Source organism: Pelodiscus sinensis, chromosome 3, assembly GCF_052426305.1.
Source record: "Pelodiscus sinensis isolate ZL-2025 chromosome 3, ASM5242630v1, whole genome shotgun sequence".
NCBI lineage: Eukaryota > Metazoa > Chordata > Testudines > Trionychidae > Pelodiscus > Pelodiscus sinensis.
In genome coordinates this window covers 151,867,957-151,894,390 of record NC_143054.1, presented here as the reverse complement: position 1 = coordinate 151,894,390, position 26,434 = coordinate 151,867,957, and the positions used below count along the sequence as shown (strand labels likewise).

At 45.4% G+C, this 26,434-nt stretch overlaps 1 protein-coding gene across 1 annotated transcript in view; it reads right to left on the bottom strand.

Moving 5' to 3' along the window:
* Nucleotides 1-10,874: 10,874 nt before the first annotated feature.
* KCNK2 (potassium two pore domain channel subfamily K member 2) overlaps nt 10,875-26,434 on the bottom strand; it is a 146,127-nt gene continuing 130,567 nt past the window's right edge. Inside the window, exon 7 of the mRNA XM_006137350.5 lies at nt 10,875-13,072. Within this exon, the coding sequence (XP_006137412.1) occupies nt 12,755-13,072 (318 nt within the window). The 3' untranslated portion in view covers nt 10,875-12,754. The remainder of the gene's footprint in view (nt 13,073-26,434) is intronic.

Here is a 26,434-nt window from a genome sequence, read left to right as displayed (position 1 = left end):
AGCACCGACTGGTGGGACCGCATCGTCCTGGAGCACTGGGAGGACAAACAGTGGACCCAGAACTTCAGGATGAGGAGGGACACCTTCCTGGAGCTCTGCGAGTGGCTCGCCCCTGCCCTGCGCAGAAGGGACACTCGCATGAGGCCCGCCATCCCCCTCCAGAAGCGGGTGGCCATCGCCCTCTGGAAGCTCTCCACGCCAGACAGCTACCGATCCGTCGGGAACCAGTTCAGCGTGGGGAGATCCACCATCGGAGCGGTGCTCATGCAGGTATGGCACTCGTCAGCCCCCGAGCTGGGGGGGAGGGGGCTGCGAGGAGGGGATGGGCCGCCCCAGGGACAAAGGGGGGGTGGGAGGAGGCGAAAGCGTCCCGCACCGGAGGGGTCGGTCTGTCCCGGCCGTACTACATGCCGCCAGGGGGGTTGCTACCGGGAGTGGGGCGCGGGGCACTGCCAGGGCACGAACGCTCCCAGCCACCCGGGCGCCCCACTGATTGGCACTTTGCTGTGTCTCTCTCCGCAGGTGGTCAAGGCCATCAACCGGGTGCTGCTCCGCAGGGTGGTCCGCCTCACCGACCCTGACGCTGTCATCCGGGGATTCGGCGCCCTCGGCTTCCCCAACTGCGGGGGGGCCATCGACGGGACGCACGTCCCCATCCGTGCCCCGGAACACCAGGCGTCCCGGTACGTCAACCGCAAGGGGTACTTCTCCGTGATCCTGCAGGCTGTGTGTGACCACCGGGGTCAGTTCATGGACATTAATGTGGGCTGGTCCGGCAAAGCACACGACGCCCGGGTGTACTGCAACTCCTCCGTGTGCCAGCGGCTGCAGGCCGGGACCTTCTTCCCCGACCGCCACATCAGGGTCGGGGACGTGGACACGCCCGTGTGCCTGGTGGGGGATGCCGCCTACCCACTGCAGCCCTGGCTCATGAAGCCCTACACGGGGCACCTCAATCCCTCCCGCCAGGCCTTCAATGCCAGGCTGACCAGGGCCCGCATCGTGGTGGAGGGGGCCTTCGGGTGACTGAAAGCCCGCTTTCGATGCCTCCTCACCCGTCTGGACCTGGCTGAGCACAACATCCCTCCCATGGTGGCGGCATGTTGTGAGCTCCACAATTTGTGTGAGCGAAAACGGGAGGCTTTCCTGCCAGCCCGGATGGCTGAGACTGACCGCATGGCTGGACACTACGGTCAGCCCTGCACCGCCGCCATCCGGGAAGCCCAGCGGGGGGCCGTCCGGATCCGGGAAGCCCTGCGGGAGAGCTTCCTGGTGGAGGAGGAGGAGGACTGACCTCTCCCTGCATGCCCCACTGGGGCCTTCTTCCACCCTACCCCCCTTTCCCTTTCCCCTCCCTATCTACTGTAAAATAAAGACACCTGTTTTTGAAACAAAAACGTCTGTTTATTTAACATAACTGGGTGTGGGAAGGGAGGAATGAGGGTTGGAGAGGGGAGGGGGAAACCTGGGACGAGGAAGCTGGAAGGGGAGGGAAGGGAGGAAGAGAAAGGATAGCTCAGGGGTGGGAGTCCGGCTGCCTCTCCCGTCTCGCCACACTGCGGGTCCGGGGGCGTCTGTGGGAAATGGTTGTGGAGGGGGGGGGCAGGAGGGACAGGGGGTGTGGAGGAAGCAGGAGCGGGAGCAGGAGGGGGAGCAGGAGGAGCAGGGGGAGCAGGAGGAGCAGGGGGAGCAGGGGGAGCAGGAGGAGCAGGGGGAGCAGCAGGAGGAGGAAATGAGAAGCGGTCAAGCAGGCTCTGGAGGGGGCCTCGCAGGGCACGGCCCTGCTCCTCCAGGGCCTCCAGACTCCTCCAGCGCAGCCTCAGGTCCTCCTGGACCCAGCGGTCCTGGAGACGGAGCTGTTGATCCAGGAACCGGAGGTGCTGCCTCTGGTACTCCTCCTGGTTCCTGGCTCTCCTGCTTGCCCGGGCTCGGGCGGCTGCTGCAGGTGGGGTGGTGCGCCCTGCAGTCCCAGGTGCTGCGGCTGTGGTGCAACAAGACCAGCGGTCAATTACCCCAGGGGCCCAGGTTTGTGAAACCCAGCTCCCCTCTGCAAGGCCAGGGCCCCTGCAGGATCCCCAGCTGCTGCTCCGTGGTGGGCAAGGCCCAGGCGCACGGTCCCGGGTCTCCCTCTCGCCCCAGCCCCCCGTACACATAAGGGGAACACGAGGGTACTCACAGGTGGACGCCTCCCCGGCCTCAGACAACACAGGCGAGCGGCTCTGTGGCGTGCCTCGGGGGTCCCGGGTCCCGGGCAGGCTGGCGGCGGGCTCCTGGCTCTCAGAGCCCTCTTCCTCCTCCTCCGTCTCCTCAATCACGTCCCGGGGGGAAGGGACGGCATGAGCCCCCAGGAGGCGGTCCAGGGCGTGGATGTGGGGGCAGGCCTCCGGGTCGGCCCCTGGCTGGCAGGCCCGGGAGTAGGACTGCCGCAAGTCCTTAATTTTGCAGCGGACCTGCTCCCGGCTGCGCTGGTGGCCCGTGGCGGCCAGGCTGGCAGCCATGCGGCCGTAGACGGCGCGTTCCTGTGGCTAGTGCGGAGATCGTGGACATTGGAGGCTTCCCCCCAAACCTCGATGAGGTCCATGATCTCCGCACTTGACCAAGCGGGCGCCCGCCTTTTGCGCCCCCGGGCAGTGTCCTGGGAGCCGCCAGGCTGGTCCTGGGGATCAGTGGAGGGCTGGGTGTCGTCGGGTGGCTGGCTCATGTGGTGGCAGGTGCAGGGTCTGCTGGCACAGGTGCTTGCAGCCTTGCAACTGGCACAAACTGTGTAGCCAGCCCGTGGCCCTTTAAGGCCTCCGGGGCCAGGAGGGGGGCAATAGAGTTTCCCTGGTGGTGGCCAGAGTGGCCACCAGGGAAACCTGGGAAGCCTTAGCCTCCCACTAGTTCGAATTAAGGGTCTACACAGCCCTTAATTCGAACTAGCTAGTTCGAACTAGGCTTAATCCTCGTAAAATGAGGTTTACCTAGTTCGAACTAAGCGCTCCGTTAATTCGAATTAAGTTCAAACTAACGGAGCGCTAGTGTAGCGCCTAGGAAAGTTAGTTCGAACTAACGTCTGTTAGTTCGAACTAACTTTGTAGTGTAGACATACCCTTACATATTTGATCTGAGGAAGTGGGTCTGGCCCACAAAAGATCATCACCTATTAAACCATCTTGTTAGTCTTTAAAGTTCTACATAGTCCTGTTTTTTGTTACATATTTTGGAATGATTAAGGAACATGATATAATCACCAGAAAACAGAACACTTACAAATTTGCACCTGTTATCACTGATGGAGAAAGATTGTTACTAATATATTTAAAAAATTGGATTTATAAAAAAAAAAAAAAAAAAAAAAAAAGATCTTTAACTGAACCAAATTGTACCATGGCTAATTAGTATTAAAAATGATAAAACCTAGACTGCTGGGTTTGGTACTGCAATTTTAAAATGAGGGACTACCATTTCACATTATGATTGCAGGCAAACAAATTCAGTTCTTAGAACGAAGTAGTACATCAGCCACTGTATCTGTTAAACATTATTCTATGATAAATTATTACATTTGTAAACTTTTCCACGAATTGATTTTTTGATTACTGATTGCAAGAGCAATGTGAAAAAAATGGAAATTCTCCAGCCTTCTACTTTTAGCGCACAGCACTAACCCCACCAGATATATTGGGGTTAATATTCTCCTTCATTCCTACTCCCATTCCCCACCCCACGCTGGCTGTTTGGGAGCCCACTAATAACATAGGCAAAGTTAGCAGAGGCTGTAATTAAAAAAGCCACAATAGTCCTGTACCACCTGAGAGAATTTGTTAGTCTCTAACGGCATGTCTACACCACAGAGTTATTTCAAAACAACTCACGTTATTTCAAAATAACAAGGTGAGTGTCTACGCAGCAAGCTCATTATTTTGAAATAACGGGCTTCTTATTCTGAAATACTAAACCCTCATTTCACGAGGAATAACACCTATTTCAAAATAGCTATTTCAAAACAGGGTGAGTGTGGAAGACACAGATGTGGTTTTTTTAAATAATTGGCCTCCAAGGCTTCTCACAGCTGCCCTGGTGGTCACTGTGTCTTCACCCCTCAAAACTCTCTTGTTTCTCTTCCCCTGAAGCATTTAAAGGCACAGGCAGAAGGGAAAGGACTTGTGGCATGATGCAGGCCCTGCTAGCACCATGCCGCACAGAAGAGCCCTGAACAGCCTTCCCTGCTGCCATGAGTGACCCCAGCGCTCTCTCCGAGAAGCCTATGGCTGCAAGCACACTGGCAGCCACCTCAGAAGCCACTGGCCAGGGGCAGAAGAGGGCACCATCATGGACTGGTGCACAGATCCTGGATCTCATAAAGGTCTGGAGTAAGAAGTCCAGTCTACAGCTCTCTGCACCAAGCACAGGAATGCTGATGTCTATGGCCAGATGACTGCCAGCCTGATCCAGAAGGGGCACAGCTGCACCCTGGGCCAGGTGAGAATGAAAAGGCAGGCCTATACCAAGGCCAGGGAACATAGTTCCCAATCTGGAGCAGCACCCCAGACCTGCTACTTCTACTGCAAGCTGGATGCCATCATTGGGGGGAAGGGAGGGAGTGTTGATCCTTCCCCCCCACATCATGGACTCCATCCTGGACACACCTATTCTCAGCCTCCTGGAAGGCGGAGCAGTGGACCAGGGTGAGAAGGAGGAGGAACAGACCAGCCTGGTCACCATGCCCCCCAGCCAGAAGGTGGTCATCATCCTGGAGCCAGTCTCTCCCTCCCAGGATGTCTCCAGGGCTCATCAGGTGAGTTCCATCCCTTTCTCTTTCTATACATGTGGGCAGGCAGTGAGGGGCTGCGCATGCCTCATTTGGCCTTCTTGGCCTGGGGATCTCACAACAACCTTTGACGTGGATGCACATGGAGCACCAGTCCGGAGCAGACAGCCCCATGAGGCTGTCACAAAGGAACCCATCGTGCTCTCTCTCACAAAGTCCCTGGAGAGGCCTGCTTTATTCCGGCCTCCATGGTGGGACACATTTCCACGACAAGCCACCGCTAAGGAGGCTGGGGTCGTGGAAAGAGACACCGGTGCCACACATGGCACCCTCGGGGCAGCATACACCCCCAGTCAAGCACAGTGAGGTAGGCACTGATCCCCTACAGGGGAGCCTGCTGTGGAGAGGAAGTGGAGGGGACCCCAGTAGCACTTTCCAGAAAGCGACCTCTGCCACTCACACAACCCTTCCCCAACACCCTCCCCACTCTCCTACAGCAGGCAGGGATGGAAGTTCTCCCTCTGCCAGTGCCAGACCCAGCATGTGCAGGACACAGAGAGAAGCTGAGCCACCCTATCTCCTCTCCTGCCCACAGGCTCCTGGCCTGGCCAGCACCTTCTCATGACTGCTTGTCCCTGGGATGTGGAGGTAGTGAGGCTCCCCTGGGAGGTCCGTGCCCCTGTCAGACAGTGCCCATTGTTTAGGCCACAGATGGCCTTGCTTGAAGCATATTGCCATCATCTGACCTGAGACCTTGGGCGAGGCTTCATGCACACTGTATTCTGGGATGACTGCCCTTCTTGCTTTTCTTCACAGTGGGCCAACTGCGAGGGCACTGCATCCCCCACTTCGCACGCTATCAGCATGACCCCATGAGAGCCACAGGCAGAGGTGACCCCAGGATGACCTGGCGAGGGAACACTTTGAGTGCCTACAGTCCTTGAACAGGAACTTCAAGGAGGACCACCATGACTGCTGTGCTGACTGGGTGCTGCACTGCACCATCTGGGAGCAGCTGTCCCGACAGCACAAGGCGATGTGCGCAGCATACACCAACGTTGTCGAGCACCTGGTTGCCACCATTGAGCAGTCCAGAAGTCATTCCCCAGCACCCACTCCCCCAAGTCCCTCCGACATCTGCACCTGCCCTCTGACTTCTCTTCCTAGCCCTCTTCCCCCCCCCCCCAGGGCCGCTGAGGCCCCTGCATATGAGGCAGTGGGACCACCCAAGGCAAGCAGTACTCCCAGCCCCAGCCCTGAACCCCTCCTCCCCCTTCCTCTGAGATTCTTTCACCAATCCCTCCCCAGTTATATATTCCCCAAATAAATATAATGGAGTTTATTGTTTTAAAGAAAATTCTTTTAATTTTATCTGCAGGTGATGAGAAAGGGGTGGGGGAGGAAGGCACACAGAGGCTATTCAGAGACCCCTTGTGCGGACACCCAGGAGAGAGTCTCACAGGTGGCCTTGGATGAAACTCTCCCTCAGGCCCTTGTGAGATGCTCAGTCTCTGCCCCTCCCCCGCCTTGGCAGGAACGTCTCCCCCTTGTTCTCACAGTGGTTGTGGAGGACACAGAAGGCTATACCTGGGAGATGTTCCAGTTGCCAAAATTCAGGCAGGTAAGGAGATTCTAGAACCTCCCCTTGAGGTGGCTGAAGGTGCCCTCCACCAGGGTGCGGCACCTGCTGAGCCTGGCATTGAACTGTTCCTTGGTGAGGTCCAGGTGTCCTGAGGCAGAGGAGCAAGGGGTAGGCTATGTCACCCACAATACAGATGGGCATGTCCATGTCCCCAAACCTGATGGTGCGGTCAGGGGAAAAAGTGCTGATGAGCATCTTCTGTAACAGGCTGGAGTTCCTAAAGACATGCGCGTCGTGCGCCTTCCCCGAACACCCGATGTTCATGTCAATGACCTGGCCCCACTGGTCCACAAGGGCCTGCAGCACCATGGAAAAGTACCCCTTCCAATTGATGTAATCAGAGGCACGGTGGTCAGGGTGAATGAGGGTGCTGTCAATGCTCCCCCTCCCCCACAGTTGGGGAAGCCCATGGCGGCAAAGCCAGCGACGACAGGGTTGATGTCACCCCGGGTGATGACCCTGCATAGCAGGAGGGCATTGATGGCCCTCACCACTTGTAGAATCATAGGGTTGCCAGAGCCCTCGGGACTTCCTCAAGCCCACGCCTCTTCCCACAGCAGGAGCAACCACAAGTACCCTATCTCTGGCAGGGCTTTGTGAAGGTGGGACTGGAAAACCTCCGGGAGATTCCACACTTTCCAGGGAACCCATTCCAGTACTTCACTGGCCTCCTAGGACTATAGCAAGAGAGTCAAACCTGCATGGGCACAGCCCTGGTAGTCAATCTCCACATGCCAAACTAGTTCCTGACAGAGCAGTAGCTGTCCAGCAGGGCAAGCTTCCAAATAGCAATGGCGACACAATTCTGGAGGGGTTTGACAGGTATCCCATTGCCAGAGGGCAGGGGCGAGCCACTTACAGAGCTCCAGGAAGGTGTTCTTCCACATACAGAAGTCCTGGAGCCACTGCTGGTCATCCCACGCTCCATAAAGATGTGGTTCCACCAGAAAGGACTGGTCTCCTGGCACCAGAAGCAGAGCTGCACAGTTTGCAGGGGTGGGGATGGGAGGGAATATGGTGCATGAGGTGCACCTGAGCCTGGGTGAGGAGGCCCCCCCATTCTGGGCTGGTCGTTGTGCTCCTGCAGCACCACGTGGGCAGCCTGCATAAATTGCACCAGCAAGTGCAGCAGCAGGCAGATCTAAGAGCTGGTGACTGCTTTGCAGCAGCTCCAGCTCCATGCTAGTAGAGCTGTGGCATCCACAAGGGCAACCAGAGCATGTCGTGTAAGTTTGCTATCCCTCAAGGAGGTAGGAAATGGCAAAGGGTCTGCGACATGGCTACGGAGGCCAGCCCCGTTAAGCACAAGCCTCCGGCAGCAGCTCTAGGAAGTGAGTGCTGTCCTGATACCCTGCCTGGAGTGCTTCTGGGGGCCCTTAAGTGCGATTTAGGCTCCCATGAGTGTGGATGTGCTATTTCAACATAGATCTGAGCTATTTTGATGGGCTTTTGCAGTGTGAATGCGTTATTTCGAAATAGTTATTTCAGGAGTTATTCTTTTGAATAAGAACCCAAAAGTGCTACAGAAGCATTGTTGTTTGTATAGATTTTATAGGCAAAGGTAAGCTCTCTTCCACACCAATTAGGCCAGAAGAGAAAACATTGCACTCTGTGGTTCTTAGTCACAATTGCTCCTGTGATTGGGCATCTTACATATTTCTCCTCATACAGGGTCATGCCTCAGGGCATAAGTTAGAATTATAGAGCCAGTGGTGTTTTCAATAGTTACTGTAGATTTTCTGAAGAATCCAAATGTGTCATATTAGAGAATCCCAACAAATAGTTAGCCTGCTGTACCAGAGATAGCACAGGCAATGGCAAGACAACGGAGGTTTTTCTCCACCTGCTTCACTGCCCGATTTCAGGCCAGACTTACTAATACATTGTGTTATCTGTCAAGGAGAAAGAAATGAGTCATAGCATCTGGGCCTGTAAAGGTCGCAACATGTCAGATCTGGCAAGTCATTTTGGAGCTTTTATGAATGTCCTCCTTTTGTGAGCTATTGGCTTGCATTTCGTTAGTAGTAAAATTGAGAATTACACTCTACCAACATGATGTGTAACTATCTTGCCAAGACTTCTTAAAGCAGCAAACGCCAGGGCAGGCTGAGAACAGTTCTCTGCAGCACATCCAAAGGGAAATAGGTCTAAGAAAGGAATTAGGTGCAATCATAATGAAAGTTATGGTAGCACTACATTGGCTATGTTGGACTAGCATGTTTAATACATTTGGAAGGGAAAAAAGTAGCTATCCTGGAAATTTAAAGGACACAAAATAGCTGCTTTTTATGTTAAAACATGACTCTGTCAGCATGTTATAGAAAACGAAAAATCTGGTATCTTTCCACAAGTTATGTAAATGCATGTTCAACCCCCTATTGAATTTGTGATACATTTCTGTGTCTGGGGCAATGGAAGAAAGAGGTGGAAGAGAGAAATCTTCAGTTAAAATTAATGGCACTGGGCCATATGAACACTACCTATTTATACCATCTGGCCCACAGCATACTAGTTCTTCTAAACACTAGAACAAAACATTTTACAAATAAAAGCCAAACCCAGCTGTACTTTGTATATTAACACAGGATTCAGACCACAAATTGAAAGGGGAAAGATGTAATAATTTCTTAAATAAAACACAAATTTAACAGATTCCCTGTGTACTGAAATTTTGAAACAGGATTCTTCTCCCTCCAAATCAATTCCCAAAATCCTTGTGATAAACTCTAAAATGATTGAACAGGCAGAAAGCATATGTAACACCACCTATAGTGTGCTTTTCATCCTAGGTGCTTAAAACAATTTACACCTCACAGCAGGCCTCTGAGGTAGCAAGTAGTTTTAAAATACCCCATTGAAGCTTGGTAACTGGAGACAAATGGCATTCTCTGATTTAGGATGTGCTAGTTTTTGTGTCCAACCCAAGGTCCTTCTTTTTACTCCCAATAAAATGTAATATGCTCTGCTTCTCTTAAAATCAGGCCCAAAATGTCTCAAGCTGAACTCCTGTAAGCACAGAAAGCACTCAACATTAATAAACACTTTTGAAGATTTGGTTTTAAGTGATTTCCCCAGGGAACACCACAAATCACTGGCAGAGTTAAGAATAGAATTCAGTAGTAAGGAATGTGCTATTTGCCAGCACAGAACTCCAGACCCTTCCCCCCACACCCCGATATCAGAGTAGATAGATGAGTGTCACTGAACTTTCTGGTTGCCTCTCTCACAGGTGCCTTTATGCTAAATCTGCAGGCACACACCACAGTACAATAAATATTTTCAGGCCAAAGGTCCTGCTTCCCATCCTTATACTTTGTGTCTTTATCCTCTTGGTTTTCAGAAAGGCCTGAGAATGGTTTAGGAAAAAGGCCTTGTACAGGTCACTGCTGCACAATCCTTATAGCACGCTTGGGAGCGCAGATGCCTGATAATCCCCTTACATCTTAAGTAGGAAATCTTAGGAAAATATCAAGTCTGTAACTGATAGAGCTCTCAGGGACTTCCTTGCTACTGCATTTAGAATGATCAGGCATCTTTGTTGCTTGTTAGTAAAGTCTTTATGTTGTTAACATTGCTTTTGGGGTGTGGAAGCAAGCATATCTTAGTACATCCATACCAGATGGAAGATTTTGTGACAGGAAACAACTCTCTGGCATCCAGAAGACCCTTGAGATTTGAGGGGGATTGTTGCCTCAGAAAGATGGTTCCTCTAGAAGCACATAGTTAAAGGAAATGACTGAGGGTTTCTCATGGAAGTCTGAGTTCTGAACCATCAAGTGAGCCACCAGAGCACTGGCCTAGTGTCAGTGCATGCGGCTGAACCCTGAGAGCCAGTTCACTAAATTTACAAAATAAATCAAACAATAGAAAAAAGGCCATGAGATAAGGGGACCCATTCCAGTCCTGAAATGATACAAAAGGAATGTCTGTGTATTGCATGATAATTAAATTCTTTGATCACCTTTGATTTATTTTATTATCTATGTAGGTCTGCTTCAAGATTAAAGATTGCTGAGTCAGTGTTCCTCATTTTTGAGCCAAATTCAGTTTGAGTCCATATCTTGAGTTGCTTCATTGATCTCAGTAGAGGTTTACAGGTGTCAATCAGGGCTCAGTTTGTCCTCATGAATTTAAGTGTTAAACAGCATATAAAAGTATCGGTAGGTATAGTGTATTCCAAGCCTTCTACTTCCTAATTGAAAAGTGTATTAGAATTGAAACTCAATCCTGCCAGAGGCCTTAAAAATAGCCACAGAACAAACTTTTAAAATGTAGCAACCCAAAGAACATTACTCATTATTTAGAGAAAAAACTTAGTTGGAGTCAAGTTCTTCTCTTCATTGTTAAACCAATTTAAATTTAAGCAGGTTGCAAACCAATATGAAAACTGTAACCCTTGAGCCCTCAAAGAGGTGATATCTTAGGTAACTTCTCAGCATTCTGGTGGTGCAGCAGCAAGCAGGAGACTGAGGGAAAAAAAGCTTATTTTAAGTAAAAACTTTATTTTTCATTACAATTCACAGTTTATACACGGCAAGAAGAGCTTCTCACCATGTGGACATTCAGAACACTGTGCTAGGAGAGACAGGGGTCTTTTTCATTTAAAAGAGTATGGCCTGGTACTAGTTCATGGAATGTTCCTTATTTTAACAGGGTACTCTCTGTAAATGTCAATTGGCTGATATTTACATTGATAATATTGATTAATCAGAGAACAAGATTAAGCATCCAGAACATTAACATTCATATGTTATTCATTCATATGCTATTTACTGGTCAGAGATGCTACAGATTTGTCATTTTCATCATGGCCGATCAATAAAGTCTAATTTTTCTTTAATTTACACAGAGCCTAAATTATTTCCTTAGGGCTTATTATATTCATTTTATGTACAGCCAGGTTACAAGAGACTAAAATATGAAAAATTTTAAAAAAGACAAAATTATTCATTCCTTCTTTTTATCCTGCATTCCTTCTGAATTTCACCCACAACTATAAACAAAACAACAGATAGCGAGTTAAAGTCAATGTTTTTCTTTAAAACAAACACAGAAATCCCATGGATTGGCTTCAGATCTGCATGTCATCAGCTTATACTAGCTGAACAATGATCAGCATTCAGATTGTGCTATTTATCATCTTTCCTTCTTGTCTGTATTTGTATTCAGAGAAGTCTGTATTTTAAATGTAGAAAGTCACAGTGATACCAGTTTCAATTGCATTCCCACGTCAGTCTCAGTTCTGGGGTAGGCAACCATTGTACAGTGTGACATTCAGGAAAGCATTCCAGTAGGATCCCTGTGTAAAATATGGTGCCTGGTGTGACTTGGCATAAACAAAAAGTTTTAAGTAACTATCGGCAGCAGATTTAAGATGATTAGAAATTGCTGTGGTACTTTCCTGTATTGTTTTCATGAGTATGGTTATTAGAATGCACCGATTTAAAACATTTCCACAGAGTATTAACTTCTACTTGCTCTTGCCATCTAACAAATAATTTAATTACACACAACTGAAGATTTTTCATACATCTGACACATGAGATAACATTGCTGAACAATCCTTGAAAAATAAAACCTAAAATGGATCCATAAACTCTGCAGGTCTGTTCTAATATAGTGTCAACATGAATCACCTGGATGTGAGTAAAATAAATATTTTCAGGGAACATTTTTTGCAATTCTTGTAATTGCAGTGCCTTTAAAGCTAGGTTTAGGAGTGTCGCTTTGATGTCTGTTGATTTTTGGCCTCCATTCTCAATGCTAGTATCTTCTCTAGAGATACCTTTAAAACGTCAACATTTCAGGCGAGATGAAAGCTCAAATGAAATACTCATGCAAAAAAACAGACATACAAATAAACATAAACCATACAAGAGTTATAGAGGTTCTGTTTTTCCAAAAGATAAGGCACGGACAAAAATTTCTTAGGTTAAAAGGCTGCATAAGAATTTCTTGCCATTTACAAATATGTTTTTGTTCATAAATGGTCCATTCCTAGGCTCAGTAAGGTAGACCCTGAAAAGTTAAGGACTGATCCCTCAAAGCTACATTGTTAACATAAACAAATATGACTCATTCTTTAGGCCATATGGCACACTAGGAGAAATGAAAAACAGTCTGAGCACAAAAAAAGGCATTAGATGTTGCTTGCTCCAGCATCTATGAACAACAGAAATTCCATTCATCGTGTCTAAGAAGAGATATGATGGTGACACTGAATCCCTATCATGGTGGTTTCTGTTGAACTCATGCACATGTATAAAATGCTACTAGCATCAGTCATGGATAGGGGGGAAAAGGGAAGTATATGGCTAGTTTAAGCCAAGAGCTTCTCCAACGATTGGCATCCAAAGTCAGCACTACTTAATGTTTTCAATCACAGCAATATCTTCTGCTGCACAGTGAGGTGTCAAACCATTCATATAAATGCTGTCTGTCTTAGTTAGAGCAGGCAAGATGTCCTTCTCACTGGTGAGGTGGTTGACTGACAGGGTCCTCTTGCAAGGGGTCAGATCTTGATTGTGATTGACAGCAAGTTCTGCAGAGAGCTTCCTTTTGATAGAGGTAGCCCGTTGAAACTTGTCATAAATCTCCACACTCAGACGCCTGCGGGTTTCTTTGAACTCTGCTGTGACATTGGCTGTCCATTCGGCTGCATGAGCTCTGAACTCACCCACCTGCAGCAACACAATGAAAGAGAAAGGGGAGGTAAACAAAATGACTAAGTATTTAAGGATGGCTTATGTGCAAGATCCCTGAATGAACAGCAAACAGTGCATCTGTAGACGGACAAAAGCTGTTGCCCATTGGCACAGTTCTTTTTTGCTTCAGGTTTATCTTTTGGTAAAAAAATAGTCTGATTTAATATAATTATATTATTTCATCCAAAAGGAAGAAATATTAATGCAATAAGAGCTAGGAATGACATTAAATACAACAACATCTATGCAATGAATAATTTAAAAGTTGATTTATATGGAATCAATAAGGAAAATTTTATTTAAAAAATGAAGCCCTGACAGCTGAGAAAAATCCAGCTGGCCAAGGGGTGTTGAATTCCCAGAAATCCAGACTGTTATGTATTGTTTCCAGGGGAGATATACAGAGTTATTTATGGACACACTTGCTGTCTGTGTAAAGATCCTGTGAAGCTTGACACAGGATTTTCTAAATATAGATGGAAAGAGCTTTTTAAAGAGAAAGGTCAGCTGCTTGTATTCTATTTTTAGTGCATGCTTCAAGCAAGGATTAATGCATTGACAGTTTTAGTCAAGTCAGCAATATGCTTTGCTTTTTCTTTCCATTTCAATTAGATCTCTTACATCAAATAGAGAAAGGAATAGGCTTACAATGGAGATTTTCATTAATTATACTGAAATGAAACTATGTCCGCTAGTCAGAGAGCAAAGATGTGGAGTCTCACAGCTCTTTGATTATATTGCCATTATGAAAATCCCCCCATTCTGATTGTCTATGGGAGGCCTTCTGATTTGCACAATGACTGCTGTTTCTCACATAAGAAATTTACAGATCCCTACACTTTGATTGGTTTCTGCTCTCAGCGCTCCAAATGCATTTGCCAAGAACTAAAAAAGGGCCTGATCAACTCTCAGTGAAGACAATATTCTTTCAATCATGTTTCTCCACTTAGCTTTCAGTATCAGCAATCTGAAGAATGTGTGCACACATGCATGTGAGAGAGTAGGTGGGGGGCACCCAAAACGTTCAGCCTTTAGACCACTTTAAAAAGGAAAGGCACTCTTTTGAGAGAGAGGTAAATGGAGCAAAAAGAATGAGAAGAGGATGGAGAGAAGTAAGGGAGATAGGAAAGTGGAACAGAAAAAAAGAAGAGAAAAGCTTTTAAATATAGTATTACAAAAAACCAACAAGAAATAGTCCAGCAGCAGCCTAGAGACTAACAAAAGATGAAGATGGTATCATGAGCTTTCATGGGTACAACCCATTTCTTCAGATGTTACAAAAGTTACAAAAAATACTTTTTAACAGAGCAGGGCAGAGGGGATGGGATTAATCCTTTTTAAGTAGCAAAGGCCTGGAAGGTGCTATGGTGTGGGAATGGGAGGAAAGGAAAAAGAAAAGGGAGAAAATGTTTTCATGCAAATAAATGGAGGGGATTCCTCTAAATTTAGCATTAACTTTATACTACACTGATATGACCCTCAACCTCTGACTTGGTTTCACATTAACACATTGGCCTCTGATTGTATTTAGCCCAGGTGAGAGTTATTACACCAGGCAGAGAACCTCCCCCCCACCCGCCTCCGGTATCATTTATTTTAAACTAAATGGACTCTTTGGAATTATTAGGTTGTTTTTCAGGGGCTTGTGTTGGTTGTTTTTTCAATTAAGCTCAGGAACAGATATTTTTGGAAGTTTTTTTCCCCCTTCAATCTCCAGTTTTCAGACTTTTTTAATGGATGATTAGGCTCAGAAAGGAGATGGTAGACTAATGTAATTCAAAGTGTAGCACATTAAAAGAATTAAACCACTTACATAAATTACTCTAATTTGTAGTGCAAAGTCCCAGAATTTAAATCACTGACAAACAAGCTACTCACAAGGTGAGCACGTATTTGTTCACAAAAATCAAATGAAAATAAAGTCAGAGAAATGAGAGGCTTTGCCTATAAAATGTTTAAGCACATTAGCTCTGGAAGGGGGCCACAGGGCTACATATATTTTACACTGTCACTGGGAAACACAATGGGAAATATCATCAGCTCAGTAGGGAAAGATGAGGGATGTTTAATCCAGCTGTTCTTATTTCACAAACAAGAAAGCCCCCAGATCCAAAGGTTATATTATTAAATCTATACATCATTCAACTTCAATAGGATTACACTAGAAATGAATGTGGCATAATGTGTATATTTTAAAAAAAGGATTCTTTTCTGTTCTGCATACCAGTTAGGCTAGCTGAATAATAAATCCTTATTCAAACTTGGCTAAAAGGAACATTGGCTAAAAGGGACAAAGCTTGTGATACCTACTGATATAAGTCAAGGACTGAGGTGAGATTATACTTAGTAAACAAGAAAATGTGGAAACAAAGTTATCTGTGATGAGTTTGGCCTTACAGAAATGGATTCATTAGTGGACAAACAATGAGGATATGTGCCACCAACTTTTACTCCTTTGTGGGGTTCTTAAAGAGATTTTGGGATAAGAATCTTTGCTCCCAGCTCTCTCTCTCTCTCTCTCTCTCTCACACACACACACACACACACACACACACACACACACACACACACACACACACACACACACCCCTCCCGTCAGCATCCCAGCTCTTCAACTCCTCTCAACTCTTCTAACAGACTCACTTCCAGAGAGGAAAGTGAGCTGATCTTCCTCTTGTGTAAGGAACTTCATCTTCTGATTTAAAAGTCATTGTGTTATCAAAGCATCTAGTCTTCAGCCCACCAGTGGGGATATCTAACTGCCAGCACCACAAAGGTGCTGCATCGTATTCTCTTTCTTACTGTATTATGTCCCGCCCACTCTTTCTCTCCTCTTACCCTATGTCACTCACGTGAGTTTTCATCAAATCCAAAAAAGTCAACTATACTGCATTTATCTCAACCGGCCTCATCTAAGAGGAAAGAATCCAAATAGATGATATCCCTGACTAATCATAATTAACCAGAGTCCAAGCAGCAGGTTGTGGTCAATGTGCCAGCCAAAACATTTACCCCTAACAAACTATAAATCCAGTATTCCAAATCCATCACCAAAAGCCATATTTCACCCACCTTTCTATCCTCTCTCTCCTCTTCACATCAGGGCAGAAGGATGAAATCTGAATGAATGCTTTTTGGCATTTGCCAAGTAACCAAGTAAAATCAAGACCTCTGTTTAAAATTAACCCCAAACCTATCTATCACTGTTTAATGTTGACCAGTGAAGAGTTTAAAATCACCTTGAACTCTTTAGGCATTTGAAATCAATATCCATACAACAATTTCCAAGTTTTCTCTGCATCTTTGCACCTTCTCCTCACCTTGGACATCGTTGTCGATCTAGCTCAGATATTTTACACAGAGATGCATCGCTGACAAGTCATGTTTCAAGGGATATTGTCAAGACTGGTACATTTAAATTTTGGCCTATCAAAACAACTTTGCTTTGGTTACCATCCCTTTGCTCTCTGTCAGTCTGCTCCATTCTGGTGCCCAGGTAGGCTATTGAAAGTCACAAGCATTCTGAACTGAAATTCTATTTTTTAATCCTCATTCTTATTTTTCTTCTGTTGGCAGCTTGAGCTCTCTCCCTCTCATGCTTTCCCTGCAAATAACCAGCTACCTCTGCTGCTGGCACAACTAATTATTGGCAACCCTGACTTAAACATACTTAGTATTCACTGTGCGTGTCCACTTGGACACATGCAGAGGACCATGCTATTATCATAGCACTGAGTCACTTGCTGTATTTTAATGGTTAGGCACATTAATTATTCAATGGGATGTTAAAAGTGTAGTTACGGCATCAAAAAATAATTAATATCTAATTAAATTTCCTTTTGGGGGCTAGCTGGTATTTTTGGTGAGGCTCCCCAATAAATATCCTCTTTGGAAACTTAGATTCAACTCCTGATTTAGATCATTCAAGACATGAATGTGGTGGACTTATCTGCCAAACTATCGCACAGTTTGGCATAATTTAGTGTGATCTGCAATTTCTTTATAAAAGAAAGAAAGATTGAAAATGCCACAGTGTTGCTCAGGGAAGCTGGAATAAGTGTTGTGTGTCCTATGCCTGGCCCAAATTCCTGTTTGCACTTAAAGAAATATTTTACCTTTTCAGAATGCAACTTCGTTTACCATGCAACATTTAGGGACTTGAGCTTGAGAGGTTACTGAAAGAGGAATGTGCAATTTCTAAAATTGCCAGAGCACATAGGCAACCTGCTCTTGTAATTTAATTCCTCCTCTGTTCATAACAACATTTCAGTAAATGTTCAGGGTCTCTCTGTCCCCAAGGTATGACATTTCCTCATACTGCATTCAATTTGAGCTTAATTTGGGGTCTGGTAGCCAGTTCATATCTGATCCCAAGTGACTGAAATGCTGGTTGTCTCTGCTGTTCAAAACTAAAAATATCTGCACATAGATATCTACAGCAAGAACTGTTTATTTTTATTTCAAGTTCCCTTGCCTCACAAAAAATAGATTATACTGCAAACTTCATAGGAGACACATCTGTTTTTTAATGAAATAGTTTTGAACTATTTGATACACTGATGAAGATTGCTAATCACACAAATGACTGACTGCTAGTCACCAACATGGAGTACAAGGAGTACAAGAATACACACAATATTTCTTAAGCGCTGGTGAAAAATATCAGAATGACAGTCCAAGACTCATCCATATAACAGATTGACGTTTATTAGAGAATGTTTAGAGACAAACAATACATATATTACAATAGACACTTTTTGGAACAAGTATGGCTGAGTGAATGGGTACATCTGGTAGCCGGTTTGGGTTACGGCGGTAGGGGGGATCTAGCCCCTGGGGGCCTGGGTTTACGGTCCACGGTGGGGCGTTTGAGCCCCCGGGGGGGCCCGCTAGCAGGGTGCCTTCCTCCTCTGGAATAGTGTCTGAGGCCCTTCATTGAGGAGCGCATAGAGTAGGTTGTTCCCGAGGGACGGGGAGGCGCGTGGCGGGGGGGTTTGGAGTGTGGCTAGTTGTGAGCCCGTAGTGAATAAAAAGGGGAGGTGTGGGGCCCCGGATGTAGTCGGCCAGTGGGGTGGTTATCTGGTTAGCGGATGGGGGATTTGGTGGGGACGCTCATTCTGTGGTTGGACCGGTGGTTTAAGTGGGTTGAGTGTTAGATTTGGCGAGGTGAATGTCGCACCATTAATCAGGTTGTGGGGACGTTGCGGGGTCAGTATGCAGGGGAGCGAATGTGGGGACCCTTGGTCGGGGACCAATTAAGTGGGTCGCACGTTATGGGAGGGCAAGCGTGCCTAGGTTGCGTCTTGGAGTTGGGTGGAGGTTCTAGAGATCTATGTTTTGGGGAGAGGGAGGGGAGGTACAACTCATCCATACACACACGCTTACACCTACACGTTCACACTCGCAAACACGCATCCATATGCACGGGACAAAGTTGGACTGTGGTAGGACCTAAGGGGATAGGATGGCGGGTGGGTTAGTAAGGGCGGGGGGGTCTAGTGATTAGGGTGGGGGGGGGTACTGACACATTCACACTAATAAATTCTATGTCCCGGGTGTTATCCATGATCTATTTCTGGTTCTATATTGAGTATGTGTAGGCTTATGTATGGCAGATCTTCAGCTCCCCGTTCTTCGTGTCCCTTGTAGTACAAGTGCATGAAGCCCAATACCTTCTTGCCAATAGAAATCTATTCTAGAACACCATCATTGTATCCTTTTTGTATATATGGTCATGCCAATTTCTTCCACAATTTGATCTGAGGAAGTAGGTCTGGCCCACAAAAGCTCATCACCTAATAAACCATCTTGTTAGTCTTTAAAGTGCTGCATAGTCCTGTCTTTTGTTTTAGCAAGACCAGATTAACATGGCTACATCTCTATTACCATCGTTAAATGTGAGCACTTCCCAGTACAATCCCAACTGTTGTCTTTCTAGAGATGCAATCAGAAATAGATTTGTGAGGAGTTAATTCTCAGTGGATTGTTAACTCATTCATCTCAGTGGAATGTTAACTCTATAGAATTATGACAGCAAGTCTGAGCACCTGAAAGGTTGTCTCTCCTTCTACTACCATGACTTCCAATAATACCTTTATTCCATTGGAACTATGAAATTATTAAAAATAACACAAGCGATGCAAGAGACTTTTGAACTCCCTACCAGAAGACGCAGGAATGAATATAAACCTTTCCACTTTCAGAACTAAATGCAAAACTCATCTAAGGCCTGCAATGCCCCATTGCCATGTATATTGGCCAAACTGGACAGTCTCTACAGGAAAGAATTAATGGATACAAATCAGATATCCTAAAGGGCAACACAGAAATCTGATGGAGAACACTTTAACCTGCCCAGACACGCATTAATGGATCTCCAAGTCATGATGTTGTTTCAGGCCAATTCTACAAGCCAAATACACAGGGTAGGGTTGGAACTTAACTTCATTTACAAGTTTGATTCTTATCAGAATGGAATTAACAGGGAATTAACAGGGCTGGCTCACAGGCTACCTTCCACATCCTAATGACTTAACCAACCAACCAATGGAGGTGCTAATTGTTCTTATCAGCCTCTTGTAGCTTGAACAGTCTATTCACTGTCTTCTTTCTCCTTTCTCTATCTTCCCCCTCCCCCTTATTTATTCTTGGATCTGGACTTTCAGTACTCTGGTCATCTGAAGAAGTGGGTTGTGCCCATGAAAGCTCATGATACTATCTACATGTTTTGTTAGTCTTTAAGGTGCTACTAGACTATTTGTTGTTTTTAAGTCATCTCTTTGACTTAGCTTTCTGCTACAAGATTGTTTATTTTGTCTCTCTCTCGCTGGCTGGCTCTCGCTCTCTCTCTTGCACATGCCCACCCTTAAAAACATTCCTGTAATCTTATCAAGCAATGTCCTATTTACAGGGAAGGAAAGGAGATATCACTATTACTAATTAAATATTGGAGATGCACTCTAATACTGTGGTAATGGATGCTATATAAGGACACAGGTATACCATGTGAGAAGGAAAAGGAAATTTTATAGCAAGTATTTCTAATTACTTTGTTTTTCCTGTTTAGTTTATTTTCTTTGGCTTTTGTATTTTAATAATTTCCCTACAGTTACTTTAAACCAAAAAGAGGAATTAAATAACAATTTGATAGGCTTGGCCTGGAGACACAGTCCTATTAATTCTGTGGAGTAAAAAATGTGAAGTCTGGTGTATAGATATTCTCAAAGGCTCTACATGCTTCCAAGTCTGTAATGTCTAGCAATTACCATTAGTCCATTTCCCAAAATACTGCAATTTCATTTTTCCTTGAGGTGAACTTTTCCTAAAAATAACACTTCCAATTAACTCTCTAGGACATGGTAGCCCGAGTCAAAATTAGAAAGAATATGAAAGTGTCACAGTCCAAGTCTACACAATAAGCAGTTATTTCAACATAATGTCAAAAAAAAATCAAGCTGGAGGACTTCTTACTCTGACTCCTGTAACCTTCGTTTCACAAGGAGGAAGGGAGGTCAAGAAAGACTGTTCTCTCTCGGACTTCCTGCTGTGCAGACAGTGCCAAAAGCCAAAATAAGCTATTTCGACTTAAGCTACGCAATTGATGTAGCTGAAGTTGCATAGCCCTATTTCAGCTTAGCCCTGCTGTGTAAATGTGCCTATGCATAAGAGGACAGTATGTAATCTTTCCTCTTTCAAGAAACTCTTATGCAGGGTTCTCAGGAACTATACAATTCTGCTTTTTTAAAAAAGTTAATTCATATCTATAAAGTCACATGGCAATAGGACAATTGCTAGGTGGGCTGATACACACCATCAGCAACAGAACAGATCTATTTCCTCTTCTACTGTTCTGCAAGTGCATGCTACAGCCCCTGTGCAGAGCTGGATTATCCATTAGACACAATAAGCACAGTGCCTAAGGCCTACAAAAAATTTAGGGCCTAAGAAAAAATTCATAATTGACTTGAAAATAAGAAAAGAAAACTTCTGTACCAATCTTAATAATTGTCTCTCTCCAGTCAACAACCAACATACAGGTATCATATATAATTAAATATTAGATGTATAGGCGCTAGGGCATTTCTTCCTTCTATATTTATATATAATCTAATTTAAAGACCTATGATTATGAGAGCACCTAGGACCTACAAAGACCTTAAACAGTCCCTGCTCTTGTGGCCTGTGGGCATTACTGTACTTAAGCTAACCTGTTGTGTAACCTGCAACAACCCTAGCCATATCCAGAAGCTAGTACTACCCATCTGGTGCAAAAAGGCTATGATCCTCTTCAAGGCTCATGCTGCTGAAAGGTGCTTTGGGTTTCCTGGTACTCTTTTCTATGTGTCTCACTATCTGTCCTCCCATCTCTCCTCAGTACCACTACCTCACCAAAATGGATTTTTCTAGATTTCTGTCTTTCATGCCCCACAATCATATTAGAATTATTTTTTATTTGTATTATGATAGTGCCTAGCAATCCAAGCCAAAGATCAGGGCAGTGCCATGCTAGCTGCTATACAGGAGTGTAATAGAGGCCAATTGCTGCCCCCAATAAATTCATAATCTACAGTTTAGATAATAGGCTAAAGCAAAAACATGACATAAGAAAATGAACAGAATTGAGGACAAATACAGAAGATTCCCCACCCTCCCACCCCAGGATCTGGTGGAGCTCCTGGTAATAGGGGCAGGTGTGGGGTCCTGTCCCTGAGTGTGAGCTGCACTCTCTGGCCCTGACATATCCCTGGCGGAGCTCATTTACTTTAGTCTGAACTTGTTCCGAGGTCCGGGGTGGGTATCTGCGCTCCGCTAGGGATTCAGCCATGAGCTCAAATATATCGGCGTTCCTCCACTTGCAGTGGAGATCCTGTAAGGTCTCCTCCTTGCCCCACAGCTTGAGGAGGGACAGGATCTCCACTTTGGACCAGAAGGGTGCCTGCCTCTTGGTGCCTCTGGATGGGTTCTAGGACCCCTAGGGCTGCTCCCTGAAAGGGCCAGGGAGGTGTGTGTGGGGGGGTGGGGGGGGGGGGGCTTGACACTGGGCCATGAGTCTCAAGGCCTGTGACAGGAAGAGCCATGTGGTCAGGGTGCTGCTCTCAGGCTGGCTTCCTGCCACAAGGCTTGTCCAGGGTGCCTGCAGCTTTAAGAGCTGGCAGGAGACAGGAACTATAGAGTTGTGATTAGTATGGATGGAATGTCCACCGGGGCACCTGTGTTATTTCCCGGAGGCCTCTTCTTCCAAAAGAAAACCCTCCTCCCTGCCCACACATACCTTTTTCTGAAAGAGCTCTTTCAGAAAAAGGCTTCTTCCTCATAAAAAGAGGATTACCAATGCCAGAAAAAAAACCTCTGTTCTTTCAATTTACTTTCAAAAGAACATGCCTGCAGTATGGATGTAACTCAGGTTTTGTTGGAAAAACAAAGCTCTGTAATGTAGACATACATCAGGATAATCTAAACTGAGAGTTATTGGTATGCATTATGGGAGAGAAAAACATTAAGGAGAAATTTGAAAGTGCAGTGGGTTCAACAGACCTTTAAATCTCTTCTAGCCTGCTCACTGCTCTCTACCTGCTCCCTTTCATATACTGGGTATTTGCCAAGATTTACTTGGTCCTTTGACACTGAATCATATTCATTTCTGGTTTAATTCCACTGACAGAGTGTAATTATACCAGGAATTGATTTGGCCCAGAGTTTTGGGACTTAAAACACTAAAAACTAGAAAGTGCTTTATTATTGAAAAATGTAGTATGGTTAGCACTGGGGAAAGGCACCAAAGGAATATTTGAGACACAAGGTGGGTGATAACCTGTCTTTCACTGAGTCATGAATAAACTATATTTATTGAACACTTCTCATTTGGAAGGATCCCCAGGCACTTTATAAATGATGTCCTTGCAATGCCAATTTTCCAGAGAAGGCAGGCACTTCCCAGATCAGGTATGTCAGTCAGGCAAACAATAGGTTGCCCAACAATAGCGAAAAGGGATTTGGGCGGCTAAGATTCTTTTTCTTCTTAAAACTTTCATGGGAGCGTCAGGATCTGCACAGAATATTAAAAAGAGGCACTAAAGTTTCACTTAGCAGTACTGGAGTCCATTTATTGACATTGGAAGGGTGTACACGTGGTTACAGAAAGCTATTCTCAACCATGTCGCAAAACCATATCTAACTTCAAGGTCTGTATTTTCGTATATGCTATTAGCATGACTGCAACTGAGAGATCCCACTGAACTTGAGTCAATTATTGTCTCTCTCATATATTGGGTTTAAGTTAACACACTAGGTTTAAAAGTAAACATGAGACAGGTGACCGGGTGGGATCCTGGCTATGTTCCTAGCCAAATTCTAAAAAAGATTGCTGTTTGTGACTGCTACAGGGTGACAATTTCCATCGAACCAATAAGGAATTCTTCTAGTGAGTGACCTTAATATCAAGAGTTAAGAACCTTGCACAAAGTAGACTAAAGGTGGCAGGTAGATATCACTGACTCCGAACATGATAATAGAAGAGATTTGAGTGTCTCTCCAAGACAGAGCTGGGATTGAGAGACAACCCTAAAACCTGCCATCTTTGGAAAGAAAGCTCATGCATGATTTTTTTTCTTAAGTCATCAATAAAGTCAAACTACATAGGCTGTGTGCATACTCTCTTCAGAACAGGGTGGGAACAACAGCTGATTACAATACCTGCATATTGAGAAGTTGGAAAAAATCATTTCCAGGTGCTACCTAGAAGTAGCTAAGTTCAGTGTCTAAAAATAATCCTTATGTTCTTACTCATTTTAACTTTGTGAAAAAGAACACACAGGATAAAAGAATGCAGCAACAGGGAGCAGTTGGGTGTTTGACACAGGAAGAGGCATGTTATAGGTTGAGTTACACTTCAGAAGAGGGCAGCTACTGGTTGAACAAACTTTCTTCATTTCCACAATATTCCTCTTCGTTTATGATAAATGAAAACAGCTAACAAGAGGAACACGAGCAGAGGACTATTATTGAATGATTAAAATAATTTATTTATGTTTATTTAAAAAATCAAAAGAGTAATAGGTGGGAGATTTCATGTGAAAGATCTATTCTGTGGTGATGAAGATCACAAGTAGAACTGGCTGGACTGTTTCAATTGGATCATGGATCTGTCTCTTTTCTCTCCAGCATTCCTAGGGGATGGAGAGAACTGCTCCAAACCCCACCTTTTCCTTCCCCTCATCCAGATGGTGGTGGGGGGTCTGTTTTGCATGGGCCATGAGCATGAGATGGCCAGGAACAGAAGACACCGTGCTCTCCAAGGATCACTGATGTTGCTAGCAGCTCGTTAGCATAAGTTAGAGTAGCCATTAGGCTGCTCGAAGGAATGCTGGGGCCTGGTTTGGCTTCTGGTTAAGAAGAGGATGAAGAGAGTAGAAAAATAGTTTATAATCATCTTGCCCTCTTCTTCAGGTCATGCACCAGGAACAATTTAGCTGCATTTGGGGATTTATCCCTTATAATACAATAGATAATACTTTGCCTATAAAATACTTCCCAGATGACAGCTAGATTATAAATATAAACTCACAGCAACCATGGACATCCTTATTATCTTCACTTTAGGGGCAACTGAGGTACATGGAAATTAAGTATGTATAAAGCGTGCAAAGTGTGCATAGTTATGAGGGAAAACATCTCAAAAAGGAAAGTGACAAAATAATCAGTAGGCCTAGGAGTGTCTCTGAACTAAAAGAACAGACTGTTTCATCTTCACGTTATGTGCACTTCATTGCAATTAGTACCTATGTTCTCTTTTTGAAGGCTGCTCCATACAGGAGCAATGTATGGTGGATTGCACTGAGCATTTTGTAATTAAAAGTAGAATCTACAGCACTAGAACCCACAACCAGGAAGTGTTATTTTGAGAAGAGGGAGAAGCCAAATTCCACTCAAAACAATTCAGCCAGATATCCATTAATGGTTAGTGATACAAATACTCCTGCTCTCTCTGCTGATTGCCGCTCTTTTTGAATCTCTCATTTAAAAAAACAAAACAAAAAAACCCACAACTCCTTCCCAACTGATCCTATTGGTATTATCTGACCTATTTGGGAAATGGAAATAGACACTATCATCCAGAATGAAAATTGTTACCTCAGGAACATATGCAAAAAAGACAAAACATTGACTCTGATCACTACAAGAGATTCCATTGTGAATTTTTTCCAGGACATGAAATGTAACAGCTAAGTGGATTAGATTTAGAAAGCTTTCAAAGGAACGGCTATAGCCACCTAGTTATAATGCTATAATAATGCTATATAATGCTATAGCCACCTAGTTAATACTTTTCATTCAAAACAGCCCACAAAATGTGGGAGACAGGAACTGTATCTCCAATAGACTTTTTATATGCAATTGTTGGATGTATTTTCTGCCAGAATCATTTATGAGCTTAACAGTGCTTAGAGCCTCTCCAACATCTGATTCAGATATAAACTCCTAGAAACTATTGCCTTTCTGAATGCAGGACTTCTCTATACACCTCACCCAATATCCTGGATTGACTGAACAGACTCTTGGATGTGCCAGCTACAGTGAAGCATGCTCTTAAGATGCAAAAGCATACAACAAAGGCTCTCATTCTTTCACAAAATATTACCTATCATTCATAACTATAAAGAGATAAGAGATTTATTAAAGAACCCTGATCTATTTTCTCCTTTTTCCTCTCATAATAATCTATTCCTCCTTGTGGCGGGGTTGTGGAGTCTGACGGGGCAAGCCCCACACCCCGCATGGAAGCAGTGCTTGGCCCCAGCGCCACAGGACACAAGCGACTGTGCCGGGAGTGCTCAGCAGCCGCAGCACCCACATGTGCAGGGATTCCCCGCACCAAGTGATGAGACAGTGCATGCATCGGCGTCCCAGGAAGAGGGTGCCAGCTTTGAAAAGAGGCACACCGGTCCACATCAGGGGCGGCGAGAACGAGGGGAGGTGAGAGAGAGCGCATTGGAGGAGAAAAGCCAGCCAGCGTGACCAGTGGACGGACCAGAATCCCAGTGGAGGCAGCACCACCCACTAAGAGGGAAGGAAGCAGCCCAGGACGGGGTAGAGAGAAGCCTGTGGGCCGGTGAGTTGCGGTACGGCCCCACCAGCTGAACAGGTTTCCATGATGCCTGTTCACAGGGTCCTGGGCTGAGACCTGGAGTGAGGGAGGGGCCAGGTCTCCCTTCCCTCTTGGCGTTCAAGGGACCTTGAAGAATAAAAAGGAACATGGAAGGACTGGTGGCAAGTATGGAGAGGTTGGGATGCACAGGGTAGACAGGGACATCGAGGGTGGACTATAGTCCCCTGGGTGAG